This window comes from Meriones unguiculatus, chromosome 12 (genome assembly GCF_030254825.1).
Source record: "Meriones unguiculatus strain TT.TT164.6M chromosome 12, Bangor_MerUng_6.1, whole genome shotgun sequence".
Taxonomy (NCBI): domain Eukaryota; kingdom Metazoa; phylum Chordata; class Mammalia; order Rodentia; family Muridae; genus Meriones; species Meriones unguiculatus.
Genome location: NC_083360.1, coordinates 28,087,963 through 28,103,968, shown reverse-complemented (window position 1 = coordinate 28,103,968; position 16,006 = coordinate 28,087,963). Strand labels below are relative to the sequence as shown.

General features: G+C 51.7%; 1 protein-coding gene across 2 annotated transcripts in view; it reads right to left on the bottom strand.

The window, feature by feature from the left end:
• The window catches only part of Sorcs2 (sortilin related VPS10 domain containing receptor 2), a 353,595-nt gene extending 347,516 nt beyond the window's left edge, over positions 1-6,079 (bottom strand). The window contains exon 1 of one of the 2 annotated variants that reach the window (XM_021630583.2): positions 5,500-6,079. In XM_021630583.2, the coding sequence (XP_021486258.1) occupies positions 5,500-5,973 (474 nt within the window). In that variant the 5' untranslated portion in view covers positions 5,974-6,079. The remainder of the gene's footprint in view (positions 1-5,499) is intronic. The other variant, XM_021630590.2, reaches the window with a different exon arrangement.
• Positions 6,080-16,006: the final 9,927 nt, after the last annotated feature.

Genomic DNA, 16,006 nt, shown 5'->3' with positions numbered 1-16,006 from the left:
GTCCCCCTCCAGCCAAAGGAGGTGCCCAGCAGGGAAGGCGGAAGTTGGTGGTGCCACCAGAGCCTAGAGTTTCTCCCTGATCCCAGCCAGAAACCCCCGAAAGAGCTCCTGGCTCAGGTGGCACGCGCTGTCGAGGAAGGAAACCTGCAGCCCCATTGCCCCAGTGCTCCCTCCCATCCAGGCCGCTGCTGCTTCCCACGCCTAGCTCTCTGACCTGGCCAATTGACTTAATTTTCCCCACACTTCCTCTACAGCTGAAACGAGCTGCCCCATCCCCTTCGCAAACCCCATCTGTGTCTCTTCACCTTCCCCAGCTCAGTCTGTCAACAGCAGGCAGCGGGGTGCTCGGGGGCTCCCACGGGACAACAAATGTTTGCACGGGAGGATGTCATCCCACAGGCTGCAAAGCCTTCTCCCTGACCTGAGTGTCAGCCTAGGCTCAAGCGAAAATTATAGCATGCCTCCCCTGCCCTCAAGAATGGCTGTCAGCATCACCAGATCCCTATCCCCTATCCTCCACACACACACACCCTGGGAAGAAAGTTGTGCAGGATACAAATGGCCATCCTCACACCCAGATTCTGTCAGGGTCCCTCAGCACCTGTGATCTCTCCCTGTCCTGCCACTCTACACAGCACAGGACCCTGCGGCACCCTCAGCACACAACAAAAGACTCACAAGGTGTGCACCTGTGGTTTGCCCCCGTAGACCCTGTGTCACACTACACTGCTCTTTGGCCGCCACCTGTCCCACGGCACAGGCGTATCTGTCTTTCTCCTCATTCTTTATCCAGACACTAGACTTAAGGCCCTGACAGGCTTGCACACCAGTGGCAAGCTCCTGACAGCCTGTGTGACAGACACTCAGCATGAGCCATGGCATCCTTGGTCTCGGTCTCACTCGGGTGGCCACTGGACAGCTTGGTAGTGGATGCAAGGACAGTGCCAGTCTCAGCTCCCACGGGAAGCCAGCCCTCTGCTCCAGCCCCAGAGCAAGGGGAGGCTGGCTCCCTGGACCCTGAACTTGGGGAACCTGCAATGCCCAGGGGCCGCTGAGATACTTCTAACACCAAACCGTAAAGCATAAACCACAAAACCACAGCTGTAGGGAACGGGGCTCTCAGTCAGCTTTGTGCCAGGCGTGGACCCATCCACTTCAGGTCTCAGAAGGTCTCAATAGGTCGAAACTGAGCTGGAGCCTCAGAGCCTAGCACTGAAGACAGTGAGAGGCTGGTGCAGCAGGGGACCCTGTTCCTCGGTACCTGGACACCTCCCTCAGATCCACTCTCCCCAGTATACCTCAGGCACAACCTAGACCGGAAGCCTCTTCCAAAAGCAGTACAGAATCTCCCTAACCTCAACCGTGTACTCTTCCTGTGGCCCTTCTGGCCACACCCAAGCTGGGTGCCACGCTAACCTCTAGCTACACACCATGTCCTCATCTGGGCATTTTTGTGGGGAAAATCTGATTATTGTACAACCAACCTACGAACCTTCCGCAGTAAGGACAGAGGCCCAGAGCATGTCCTCCATCTGCCCTAGGATCCAAGGCCAGACCAGCAGGCGCCGAAGCCTAAATATTCGCATCCCAACACTGCCGTCGGGCTCCTCAGCCACACATCTGGAGACCACGGGCAAACTTTACGCTTCTCCCAGCTTCTTTCTGCGGCTTCTGCACTTACGCAATGCATTCGACGTCTCTATGGCCTGTGGCCTGCAAATTCCTACCTCAAAGGTCTCGCTCAAATGATCTCTCCACCTTGAACCTTTCCTTCTCTCATCTCCTCCGCCTACGCATCCTTTGAGCCAGCCCTGAGCCTGCCTCTTCTATGCTGCCCTCCCTGACAATGCCCTTCTCCCATCTGCCTGTTTATGTCCATCTCATCTCTCCCATCAGGTGACTCTGAGCCCCAGGTGCTATGTTTAGAGGATGACAAGTGAGACCTACTCCCTGCTCTTAGGGGCAGAATTATGGACCTCTCCTAAGGTCCATAAACTGAATTTGGAGTAGGACTTCTAACAGTGATTGTCAAGGCGGCCTTAACCCAGCGATACTGGTGTCCCAATGGGAAGGAGTGCTCACAGAAAGGGTCAAAAGAAGGCAGCTGAAAGGAGCCTGCCCTGTCATGGTCCTTTGTCACAAAACCACAGCAAACTAATATACCTGCCCTCAAGGAACCTGACCTGCACCAGGAGTCATGACTGAATTCCCATACAACTCACGCAGAAGCCATGATACCTCTATACAAGAAACGGAGGCAGACAGCCTGCCCTTGACCTTCCAACCCAGAGAGGCCACCTTCTGACCCACATCAGACTCTCCGCATTTATGCAAAATGACTCAGGTAGGGAATCCAGCCCGATGTCTGGAGTGGAGTGTGCTTAATCTGTCCAGAATTCTCTGTGTACACCCACCACCACTTCCGGGAGACAGGGCACAGGCTGGAGGGAGGTAACCGGTCAGTCTGAGGAGCAGAGATGGGACCTGGCTGTGGAAAGCTCACACCCCGGTAAAACCATGAGTCATATTCAAGTGTCATATGGGAAGGAGCCCAGGTGAGCTGTGCTTACAATAAGCCCATTCAGCAAGCAATTTCCCCAAAAAACAGTACCCCACATTCCTGCCAGGCTAACAAGAAACTGCCAGGCCTCAGGTGGAGCCCAGCATTGTGGTCTATTTCCCACCGTCGAATAACCTCTCTGCCTCCAAGGGCAGTGTGGAGACGCGGAGCCCTGTGTGCACAGCCCAGGCTGGGTCCATCAAAAGGCAACCCTGGTCGGCCTCCACAAGGCATTCATCTCACAGATAACAATGCATTGCCACAGCTAAACGTCAGCTGGAGAGGCCCTGTTTGAACTTCCAAGCGAGTCCCCTTCCCTATCTCCATGGGAGCAGGAAGAATAGAGCCTTTGCAGGGAAAACTCACATATGTTCCCAGAGCTGCGGTGACAGAGACTGTCTGGGAACCAGCTTGAGTCCCGCCATCTCTCAGCCCATCCCTTAGCAGGATGCTCTCTAATGCCATTTCGGAGAGTCTACGCCCCTCCCCCAGCGCTCTTATTTTGAAAAGCACCTGACAACAAAAAGCAAATGCTCTACCATGGACCGTATCTTCAGGGGGCAGGGACAAGCAGCAAAAAGGCAACTTCCTAAAGACAGCACTGACGGCATCCATGTGCTCCTCTCTCATCCAAGCTTGCAGAGATGGTACTTCAAGCAAGAGGTACAGCCAACTGCCAAGTGCTGGCTCTCCTCTTTCTCCCCGTGGCTGCACATTGAGCGTGGAGGGAGCAGCGCCCTTCCAAGACACTTCATGTGCCAAGAATGTGCTATGCACAACCAGATCTGAGGGAGCCATGTTTAAAGGGCCTGGCTTGCTGAGACAGCTCTCGGCGTCAGCCCTCACCCATCTATTTTCCATTCCTGGGTTTTCCCGGGGGAAGGTAAGCCGATGAGCCCATTGCCAGCCACGGGTGGTCAATTATTCTGGAGAGAGTCCCATCTTCCTTCTAGTCCCAGGCTGAGTGCAATGAGTTGGGGGGAGGAGGAAGGCTCAAGCCAGATTCCCAGGCAGTGTTTCCGTGCTGTCCCACACACATTCATCATAAGCTAGGTGTGGGCTAAGTGCCAGGCTCTGCCCCAGTGTGCGCATCTCACACCTACCCCCACGTCATAAGAGCTGCAGAAGAAGGTCCCTCCAAGCTCGCCTCCAATTCTTTGGCCAGTCATTCTTCATCCTCAACTCCTCTTCAAGGAGGCTACTTCCGGGCCAGGCTCTCATCTCGTAAGGGGTTCAGCTGGACACCAGCCCACCCTAGAGGCAGCTTGGCCTCCTTTCCTGAGGATACGCTCCCCTCACCTGGTGTCTCACTCCCATCTTTCATACCCTCCTCCCATGAAACTAAGTGACAAGGTGACAGAATCTGATAGTTGAATTAACAACCTCAGCACTCTAGATCCAAGGTTTCTTTCTACTCAGTGTTTCTGTCCTTTTCAGTTCTTGGGTTCTGGGCTACCTTTCAGGCTCGAAGAATGGCTTATGGCACAGGGGATCCAGCTTATCTTCAGGTACCCCGGTGGCATACCTAGAGTCCAAGGGCTTGCTGGAGGAACAGGTGAGAAGAGCAGCAGGGCGTCTCCATGCCCTTCTTGGGAGCAGCACCCAAGGCCCTCCGATTAGCATCCCGACTGCCCCCTGCTGGCCAGCTGCATCCATAGCCCCAGCTCTGCCCTCCGAGGGTTGCTAGTCTTCCTGAAGATGCCATTAACTTAGGGACCAGTGAAGTCACCTGCTACAGGGATGCAGCCAGCCAGTGGGGGGAAGGGTAGCAGGACTGGGCTTTGGGCCAGCCAAGGCCACTTGGTTGTCCCTTCTCTAGCACAAATGGAAGTCTCCTAGCAGCCACCAAGAGTGCTAGGAGAGGAGACAGGAGTGAAAGCGTCTGCAGCCCCATTACGTCCACCTGACAACTGAAAGAGGAGACCCGCCCACTCCACCTCCAGTGCATGCTGGGACTTCTGACGCTAAGTAGTCTCCTCAAAACTTGAAAGACAAGGAGAGGGGATGGAGTCACCTACTTGGGGGGGGGGGAGGATACGAGTGGGCAGTGGTGACGGCAGTGAGCAGGGATTCCTAGCTCCCTCCTCATGAACACACACTTCCCTGGATAGCACAAATTCGCAAACCTGGAGCGCACACACCTCGGACTGCCCAGAGGAGACACAGTGATTCTGGCCTTTAATCAGAAAGATTAAAGATTTGGAGCTAGGGGTGCACTACCGAAAAAGGAACGGGACTGGATCCTAGAGTCGGGAGTGCTAGATGGTGAAGGATGCTGGAGGTCTCCAGCCAAAGGGAGAAAGAAAGGCGGGGAGTTGGCACCCTGCATGCACTAAAGACCTGACAACGTTAAATAACGTTAACTACCACGAGGTCCAAAGCGGACCAAAGACAGACGTGGGACACCCGAGGAGGAGCAATCCTGGAATTAAGAGTCTTCGAACAGGATGTGGAACTGACAGGGATACCCTGGACCCTAAAATCAGCGTAGCTCCGGTAGTACAGGCTCCAGAGCTGGCGATCCCGGAGGTGCTCTCCGAAGCGGCTGGGTGCAGTGCGGTGTGTGGGCGACCCACCATGTACGCGGCACAGAGCTGAGTGGCCCTCAAGGACCTGGAGTTATCCCGTGCAGCCCAGATCCTCAAGACTCTAGGGACCTCCCTGGAGCCCGGGTCTAGGGGCCAGGAATGCTTGTTCCCCAGATCTTCGTGAATGTCCTCCGAGTGAGACCGAATCTCACAAATCAGAGGACCCTTCCAAAAGTAACCCCACGGCCAGAAGCCAGTAGGGGCGCCGCCGAGGGGACCCGCGTCCCCCAAGTCGCAAAGAATGCCCAGCAGGGGTGACCGCGGGTGGTCCGGAAGTAGGGGGTTGTGGTGGTCTCCCTGGGCATCCCGAGGTGTCCGGGCAGGGCCCCGGGGCGTGCGGAGGTCACTTACGCTGCTGTTCTCTCCTGTCCAGTGCACCATCGCCTGGTTGTGCGTCGCGTCCCCCTTGAGCACGAACGACGTGCTGATGAGCGAGACCTGCGCGCGCGAAGCCGCACCGGCCACCGGCGCCGCCCGTGCCCTGCGCCCCTTGCCCGGGGCTGGGGCGCCATCTGCGTTGGGACCCGGAGCAGGACCCGGAGGGTGACCCGGGGCGCCGGGCTCCGATCCTCGTGCCTGCGGATCCTCGCGAACGCCGGACTCCGTTCGTCCCGCGGGCAGCTGCCGGGTGACCCGCACGCCGGGACCCGGGCGCCCGGGCTGGGGGGAGCGCCCCACCGCCCCGCGGGCAGCCACCACCAGCAGCAGCAGCAGTAGCAGCGGCCACGAGCGCGGCCAGCACAGCGGCGGTGGAGCCCGGAAGCTCGGGGCCGGCGCGGTAGGGCCAGGACGCTTCGGGGCGCTCGGGGGTCCCCCGTGCGCCATGGTCGCCGTAGGCAGCGGCGGGGCGGTGCGGGCTACACCGCGGCCGGGAGAGCGGGAGGGCGCTGGGAGCTCGAGCAAGAGCTCAGAGAAAGGAGCCGGGAGGGAGGGAGCGCGGGAGGAGGGGACTCAGCGCCGCCACGCAGCCGAGGGAGCACCGCCACCTGCCGGCCGCGTGGGCGAGCCACCGCAGCTCTGAGCCCGGCCGGGCCGGGCCAGGATGTCCTGAGCGCAGTCACACCTCCAAGACCTCTACCTTCCCTCACTGTGACTCCCAACCTCATCCTCGATCCCCCTCTCCCACCCCGTTTCCATCCTCTCCGCCTTTCTCGGGGAGTTTACGGAGCATCTACACTTGGCCAGCCAGAGTTCCGGGCACTTGGGGCACAACGGGGAGCAACAAAGGGAAACAGGGCCACACCCAAGTAGCCTGGTTAGAGGCCAAACAACTCCAAAGCAGCCCGACTGCAGAAGTGGGGAGAGCGCCTCCTCTGGGCTGCAGAGGGTCAAGGGGATACCTGAGAGTCACAGAAACCGGAGAGGTGTTCCAGGCAGCTGAGGACAGTGCCGAGCCTTCAGGTGTCACCCCCAAGACCAGCTCAGACATTGGCTTACTCTACCACCCCCAGGGGGAGCCCCTGAACAGAAGAAGGACAGAAAGGAGAGGTCCCAGTCAGACAGGGCAGATGAGGACAGAACTTGTGGAAACGAGACCCAGAGCCCCCAAAGTTTTTAATTCGATGTCTATCAAAGCTGCCATCATTACCAGCCCCTCTGCCACCCAGGGCACAAAGCGGGAGCCTTCTCGAGTAAGGTCAGGGTTGCAAGTGAGCCTTGCCCCTTCTGTTAGGCCAACGCTCCTCCCTCTGGGGCTCAGGGTCAAGGAGACAAGAGAGACAGTGATAGACACCGAAAGGCGCCACTGCCTGCTGGGTCTCTTTACTTGGAGAACCAAATAGCACAGGAGACAAAGTATCCAGCAAAGTGTGAACTTGCTGGCAAGGTTAAACCCCACTGCGCTCTCCAGGAGTTTCTGTTCAGCACGGGCCACTTTGCCAGGGCTCCCGCGTGCCCAGCACTGAGCAGGACTAGAACTCCTGCCCGGTGTCTACGAAATGTGAAATGTGTCCAGGCTCTGAGATGTGCCCAGGCTGCACCCTGACGGAAACAGTCCAACCTGAAAACTTCAGGCGTTGAAGCCAAAGCCAGGCAAGAAGGAAAGGTACATACCTGTGGCAACATTTGCTCTAACAAAGAACGATTAGGAAAGCCTGTGAGTGCGGAGCAAAAGGGGTGGGGAAGAAAGGGAAACTAGAGGATGTGACTGACTCTCGTGACACCTTTCCCAGCTCCCCGGGGCTCCAAGTCACAACTGTAAACCACCGCTATGGTCTCCAGCTTCGGGTAAGTTTGACTTTGTACTGTAAAGCTTCTAAGTAACAAGAGAAAGCCTCAGACCACGACACACTATTGAACACCTACTCTGGGTTGGGCATTCTCCTGGAGGCCTCTGTGCCTGGCAGGTTGCCACTGCAGGTCGTCATATGCCACCTCATGACCAGGATAGGTAGTGAGTAGAACTGTCACCACGTACAAATGAGAAAACACACTCAGAAGTTCAATGACAGCCTGAAGTCACAAAGAGTCCAACCCAGGTACTCTGACCTGAGGTGGCACCCTTTGTGCCAGCATACCTCTCATCATCTGGGAATGGGGCTCTGGGACACTACACCACTTGGGCAACTCACCAGCCAGCCGGAGAGGAGACGGGAGCCACCAATGGGACCATCCCAGCCTACCTGAGACTCAGGTCACAGAGACTTGGTCAAAGTCCCCCATGAATATGAGAGAGGGTCTGGGCCTGGCACGCAGGTGTGATGCCCTGCGGGGATCTCTCCAGAACAATCTACTACCTTTGCTCCAGCGAGGCTACAGGTATTTGGAAGAGTATGGCTGGTTCATCTCTTCCACGATGAGCCCAAAGCCTGTCGGGATCATTCCATTTATAGCCACGGCTGGACCCAGGGACACTGGTGAAGGAGAGGAGGCTCAAGCCCAGCAGGATGGACAGATGCTAAAAAGGCCTATCTCAGCTATGAGCTGGAACCCAGGAGAAAGGAAAGTTGCTGTGTGATGAAAGGTGAAGGGAGTGGGAGGGGGGTGTCCCACTTAACGTGGAACTACCAACCAAGGAAGCAAGGGTCAAGAGGGAGCCAGCCACAGCCACCACAGGTGCTGTCCTGGCAGAGCCCATGAGTGGTGACCCCACTGCCATGCCCAAGAGTAACTCGACTGGTATTCACAGGCTGAAGGAGTGTGGCTGGAGTGTTTGAATCAGGGGAGCGGGATTATTGGTTTGTTTGTTTTTTTTATTCCAACTTCCTCGTATTAGCCTTCTTCAGAGACCCACCGCAATGTGTCCCCACAGGAAGCTCACGTGGGAGACAGAAAGGGACCCTGAGTATCGCGCCTGCTCTGCTCCCTCACATGTCAAATAGGCCCAGCCTGCCGCCACCTTGCCACCTTGCACTTCTCAAAGTGCGGTGCCTGAGCCGGCATGTGCGGTATTTTCAGGGAACTAGTGAGAAATGCTGGCTCCTGGCCACGCCCAGACCTAGAAACCCAAAGACCCCTGGTGCGACCCAAGGCTAAAGTTTTATTGCATCCTCTGGTGGAGCTCAAATACCCCAGACTTGAACTCCAGCCCTGACTCAGTGTCCCCGTCCACATTTTAGACTTGCCTGGGAAATGAGACAAATTCCAACACCTGGATCTCACTCCTGGCCTTGTGTTTTCTGAGCTGGAAACCCAGCATTCAGTCATTGTAACTTCCTGGGGTGGTTTGACTGTGTACCCAGTACAGACCACTGTCCCCATCATTTATAAGATCCCCAAGACTTTGCTCAACCCAGACAAATGCCCACCCCTAACCTGAATGGTGGCATAGCTTTTAAGTTTCTTTCTTTCTTCTTTCTTTTTCTTTCTTTCCTTCCAGACAGGATCTCACTATGTGATCCCATCTGTCTAGAACCCACTATGTGGGATGGCCTCAAACTCATAGAGATCCACCTCCTTCTGACATCACAGGGCTGGAATCAAAGGCACATCTGGTCCGGGTGTTGAATTTTTATAAAAAGTCAGAGGAGGTGGGGGTGACAGTGTAGGCCTGGAACCCCAACACTAAGGTATCTAGATAACAGGTCCAAGGTCAACCTGGGCTACATACATAATCGCCCATCCACCTCCAAAAAGTAAAGAGGGATGGAATGAAGAGAAAGGAGGAAGAAAACAAGAGGGAGAAGAGAAGGCAAATATAACCCAAATTTAAGGTAAAATGAAGAATAACTTAGTGAGGCTAAAGGATTCAAGAGATAATAAGTATTAAGGGCCCAGCACACGGCATGATCCTGATTGAGAGGTAGGTAGGACCTAGCTGTGCTGACTTTCTGGTTACAAACCCTGTCCCTTGCCAGTCCTGTGACAATACTGTGTCCCAGAAAGAGAGTGATGTTTTGTTTTTTTGGTTTTTTGGTTTTTTTTTGTACACTAAATTATTGTACTTGCTCATCAAAAGTCACTGTTTTCTTAGGTTGCCAAAGGTCTCTAGAGGTGATACTGTAATATTGATACATGTGACAAAGCTAAAACTGTGCATTGCCCCAAGTGGGGCCTATCTCAGAGACAGGTAAGGAACCAGGAGTGAGTGCCACCCGAAACAAGGGACTCAACCAAGCAGAGGCCGCTGGGGCACACCCCACATCTTCTAGCTGTCTCTGGAGGTTCTGAGTGGCAGAGGCATCTCCTAAGAACTCCTAAGGATAAAAGGCAATAGCTCTGAGTCAGGAAGATCAAATGCGACATCTCCTTGTCAGGTTGTCAAGGGCAACAGAGCAAGGCAGCAGGGACAGTGGGTCAGATCCTTAACTGGGATCAGGAGCTAGATTCTGATGCAGAACAGGAACACACCTCTGGGCCAGCCAGCCCCGGGTGCTAACGAGAGGCCTGGTTCGTAAATTGCAAAAGGAACAGGTCCATTTCTTCCATCCATTCATCAAGTGTTTCCTGGGCACCCGTTGTGTGCCTGAAGATGGCAGGGGACTAAGCAGGCCAAATCTCCAACTTCCTGAGCTGACATGCTGATAACCACTCAGACCAGGAAGGGATAATCACAGTTCAAGCCTGGAAGCAGAGAGAGGCAAGTGCACAAATACACACACACACACACACACACACACACACACTTCCCCTCCACACACACACACACACACACACACACACACACACACACACCTCGCTTAAGGAGCTCACCCCAGGTTGTTCAAGGAATGCCTACTAAGACTGCCTCTTAAAGGGGTCTTGGCCTCCAATCCCATGGAGTCTCGCCATGAAAGCAGCTGAGCCTCTGCAGCATGTTCCAAAGGCCATTTAGAAAACGGTCACTGCCACCTGTGCTGCTGGAATGGCCTCTTTAGGACAATGGTGAGATAGCCCTAGGATGTCCCACCGGCATTCCTATGAGGTGGAGTCCACGGCAGGCCATTCTGACACCTGCCCTGCAGTCAGAGCGCACTCATTCACAAGTCGAGCATTCGCAAGTCAGCCAAGCTCTGTGCAAGAGTAACCACTTCCCACCCTCACCCCGCACCACCCACATCCTGCCACCTGCTAAGATCACCACCCCCTACCCTCCCACCCTGCTAAGAACCCTTTATTGTTCCAGTGTCTCCTCCACCTCTAACTGTATACTTTGGGTCTCTGTCTCACCATCATTCAGAAGAAAAGATGGCTTCCCTTAGGACTCCAGAGGACCTTAGCCCCTGGGCACTCTCCAGACAGAAATTGCTGCTGACTCTCTGCTCCTCTAAAGAAGTCATGTGACTTTGCACACTAAGGACTGCAAGGTGCTACAACTTAAAACCCTATTTGACCTCTCTTAATTCCCTTGTTTCCCCCAACTTTTTGACCTGTAGCTCTTTATTTCTGTTTAACAACTACCAGCACCCTGGAGAACACAGGCCATTATGGAAATATGTGCTGAATGTGGCAGAAGGAAGAACAAGAGGAATTTATTCTGCCTGAGGTGTGGTGCCCGAGAAAAATACAAGTGTGCAGGTCTTGAGTGATGAGTCAGGAAGCAAAGCACACCACACACACACACACACACACACACACACACACACACACTTGCATAGGACTAGGTAGGGGCCTCCAGGCTGCCCAGGGAGCAAAGTGGGAGACAGCAGTCTCTGGGAAGACAGGCCCAGAGGCTTCAGACAGATCTCCACACAAACGTACCCTCTGCTTTATTCTGAAGTCAAAGAGAACCTTTTAGCGTTTTTAAGAATAGCAATCATGTGGTCAGAGTTGCAATTCAGAAGATGGGTTCTGGCAGCTTCTAGAGGCTGGAGAGAATGAGCCAAGCAGCCAGGACAATGGTTCGGGTTAGAGGCAATCAGGTGAGAACAGGAGAGGCATGAAGAGAAGGGGAGGCAGAAGCTCCAGGACCCAAACCACACAGGATGAGAATGAGAGAGCAGTTGGGAGACCCTGTGGTGTTTGGAGGCATGAAGTCCTCCCCTCTATGTGAAGGGGGACTATGTGAAGAAGGTGCCAGTGTATCTCTGTCTATGTAGCTTCTGAGTATCTGTGAGTCGTTCTGGAGGGATGAGACAGGAGCAGCCAGGTGGACTACAGTGCCAAACTAGCCTCACGCTTCAGTATGCACCCCAAGAAAGGTTCATTTTTTTCCTTTCCCAAAGCCTGGTTTCAGTGAAAATTCAGTGGTCCCTCCTCCATCTTCAGCTGTACCTTCTAGAACCTGTGGCTTTGAGAGAAAGAGAAAGCCAGCAAACTCCAAGATGTTCCAGAAACTTGGGACTTGGGAGTCCCTCCATCCATCCCATCACAGAAGCCAGGGCCAGCATGGGAGGCTGGAAGACACAGAAGCATGGGACAAAATGCAGGCACTGGTATCCCTGTGCCCTGGGGAGTGCTCAGGAGCCTTTCAGGAATGGCCACAGGGGACTCACGACTGCCAGAAGTCAATGGGAGGACTAAGAGGGTAGCGCCCTAAGTTCCTCTGAGGCTGTGTCTAGGGACTCATGAATGCCGGATGTCAATGGGAAGGCCGAGCAGGGAACACTCAGAGGCTGTCTAGGCATTCTGAGCGATGACACAGGGGTCAGGGTAAAGCTCCTGTTTCCAGTGATCCAGTTGCCAGTGCTTTAGAGAGAGTGCCCCCATCCTCCACAGCGCCTTGGTCCCACACTGGCAGCATGGAGCAGTTGGCAAGCTCTGAGCACACTGCAGCACGGTGCTCACTGTAAAGCCTCCCCATTCTAGACTTCTCCAGAGGATTCTTCCAGAGCCCTCTACTTTCACAGGCATTTGGAAAGCGGCCCCACGGTTTGTGAGATTCACTTCAGAAATCACAAGTTTTGCTACCAATTTACTCAATGTGAAACTGAATGTTGACTTAATCTGTTTTCAGGTTTAAGAGTTCTCATCATAAAATTTTGGTGGAAAATCATGGTTTGAACAGTTTCATCTTGGGGTTGATTAAAACTCAGTTTTCCTCACAACTTCTTTAATGAAAACTAGTGGGCATGAACACTAGTTTTCATTAGTCTTTGAACTGCTCCTTCAACCTCCCAGTCTGAGACTGTAGGAGTCATGGGACACCTAGATTTTGCTCACCACAGCAGATAGTTGCATTTTGAAGTGGGTGAGTGGGTGGATGGATGGATGGATGGATGGATGGGAAAGTAGGTGGGTGGATGAATGGGGGATGGATGGATGGATGGATGGATAAGCAGATGAATGGGTAAGTAGGGTGAATGAGAAGGTGAGTGGGTGGGTGGGTTGATGGATGGATACATGCATGGATGTCTGCATGGGTGGATGGACAGGAAGATAGGCATAAAGCTGGATGAATGAGTGGGTAGGGGATGGATGGGAAGGTAGGTTGTTGGATGGATGAGTGGGTAGGGGATGGATGGGTGAATAAGTGGGAGTAAGTAAGAAGGTGGGTGGATGGATGGATAAATAGGGGTAAATGAGAAGGTGAGTGGGTATATGGATGAGTTAAGTGAATAGGACATACATATGGATGGATAGCTGGACAAGTGCATGGAGTGTGTAAATATGTGGATGGATAAATATGGGGTAGGAGATGGATGGCTAGGAAAATAGATGGGTGTGTGGACAAGCATATGGATGCATGGATGTATGGATTATGGGTGAATATGTGGATGGGTAGATACATAGATGGATAATGGGCAGGCAGGCATTTGAAAGAATGGGTACTAGGTGGACAGGTGGGTGGATGGGTGGATTGATGAGCAAGTGGTTAAGGATGAAAGGATGATGGTGGATTGATGAGCAAGTGGTTAAGGATGAAAGGATGATGGGAGACTGGATGTGTGAATATGCCACTGCTTCCTACTTCATCCTTCCTAAGACCCCTCCTCTCTGCTCAGAAACACACCTCTGGGATCCAACACTCATGATCAACTGTGAGATTGGCATATCCTCCCAAGCTGCATAGGATTCATGGAGACAGTACCTCCACACGCCATAATCACAGGGCAGTACTCCAGGCTGAAGAGGTTTACGCCTGAGAGCTTCAGACCTTCAGGGAGGAAGAACAGAGTGTGCAGGACTCTGGCCCAAGGCTTTCCCATATTCTCCTCCCTGCTGGGCAGACCTGGCTATTCCTTCCAGTGAAACAGGCAGCACTGAGGATGAATCCCAGACATCTACAGCCAAGAAGAGTATGCCTGTGTGGTGGCACTGACACGGGAAGTGAAGGCCTAAGAGGTGAGGTACAGAGCTATACACTGGTGTGCTGGAGCCTGAAGGGACCCCAGTTGGCTATGGGTTCCAACTGAGGGTAAGGCCAAATAAAACATGCAGCAAGCATGCCAGTTCCAGCAAGAGGAAACAGCCAGGCAGACTGCACACATCCACATTCTGAATGCCCCCTTTCCACCCAAAACCCTTAGCAACATCTAGAAGGCTGGCTAGGCCTAAGTGTCGGAGGCTAGCCTGGCCTCTGAGCTATGCAGACACAAGGTACGAGGGCCAGCCTTAAAAATTAAGCTTAGAAAAGAAAAAGGACCCAAGCCCACCAGCAACAACAAAGCAAAGGGAGAATATCACAGTGAACACAGAGTCACCATGCACGGATACTGTGTGTTATCAGAACACAAGAACTGCAAAGAAACTGGGAAATAGTATCTGTTCTCCACAGGGATGGGGTGGTATCAGGAGGTCTCCAGGTGTTGGACTTGGCAAGAAACAAACCAACAAATATACACATCGCTGTTGACTACCATAAACCAGTAAGTTGAGACTCAATAAAAAGAGGAAAAACAACATCAAAGAAACAAAAATTTCTAAAATTAAAGAATACAGCAATATGGAAAATTCACTGAAGTGCTTCAGCAACAAGTCTGAGAGAGCAGGAAATCAGTGAAGTTGAAGCAAAGACTTTCTATGACCAAACACGTGAAAGACACAGAAAACCATGAAAGAAACAAGAGAAAAGTAATCCATCATATCTTAAGGAGCAATGATATAATTAACAAGAGTTTTATGGGAGCAAGGTGTTGGGGGGATGATGGAAAGATGTAGAATAGCTATTTTTTTAATGTCAACTAAGAATTCAGTACCCAGAAAAACTATCATATCAACATAAAAGTGGAAAAAAAGGAACAGGAAAAAAAGTGTATTAAAGACATAATGAAAAAGTACTAATAGAACTCTTTGCTGTTAGACATGCTTTGAGATAGACAGACAGACAGATAGATAGATAGATAGATAGATAGATAGATAGATAGATAGATAGATAGATGGATGCTAAAAGCTACCAGACAGAAAGACTGATCAGGGGGCAGTTGACAGGAAAAGATGGGAAGCACTAAATATGATAAACATAAAAGTTGATGTGAAATACTCTCAAGTGCAGATTTCTCTGGAATTATTTTAAAGATAAAGGTAACAAGGCTAGCACAGAAATGGGGAAGAAGAGGGCCACACTGAAACAAATCTTTAAAAGTTAGCATTGATCTGGCAACTTAAAAGTGCTTTTAGTTCACAGATTATTTAAGAAAAATAATTCAGACATATACTGTGCTAGTTAGGGTTACTAGTGCTGCAATGAAACACCATGACCAAAGCAACTTGGGGAGGAAAGGGTTTATTTGGCTTACACTACCACAGCACTGTTCATCATGGAAGTCAGGACAAGAACTCAAACAGGACAGGAACCTGGAGGCAGGAGCTGATGCAGAAACTATGGAGGCGTACTGCTCACTGGCTTGCTCCCATGGCTTTGATCCAACTGCTTTCTTATAGAAGGCAAGACCACCAGCTCAGGGGTGGCCCCACCCACAATGGGCTGGGCTCTCCCCATTAATTAAGAAAATGTCCTATATACTTGCATACAGTCCAATCTTATAGAGGCATTTTGTCAATAGAGGTTCTCTCCTCTCAAATGACAATATCCAGTTGACATAAAACTAGCTAACACATATAGCTTTTTAAAAAGTAGAAAATAAAATTGGACATTAAAAATATTTAATACAAAAGAAAGCAGTTAAAAAAAAAGAAATAGAAGAAAAATAAGAGATATATACAAAACCAGAAAAAAATGGTGACTATACATAAATGATACAACTTTCACACTAAATGTGAATGGCCTAAATACCCCAATCAATGGCAGAGATTGTAGAACTACAAAAATTAAAATATAACTAGGTACTATTTTTTTAAAGTTATGCCTTGTGTTTAAAGACACAATTCTGTCAGAGGCAGCAGGATAAACCTATAATATACCATGAAAGCAATAACCACAATAATTCTAATATTTAACAAAGTAAGTGTTAAGACAAGAATATTACTAGCCACAAAGAGAGTAATTTCTAGTGATCAATGGGTCAGAACAAAAAAAAAATTATAAACACACTCACCCCTAATACAACAGGCTCAAAATATGTAAAGCAAAAACTAATATAATTAGAAGACACAGGTGGTT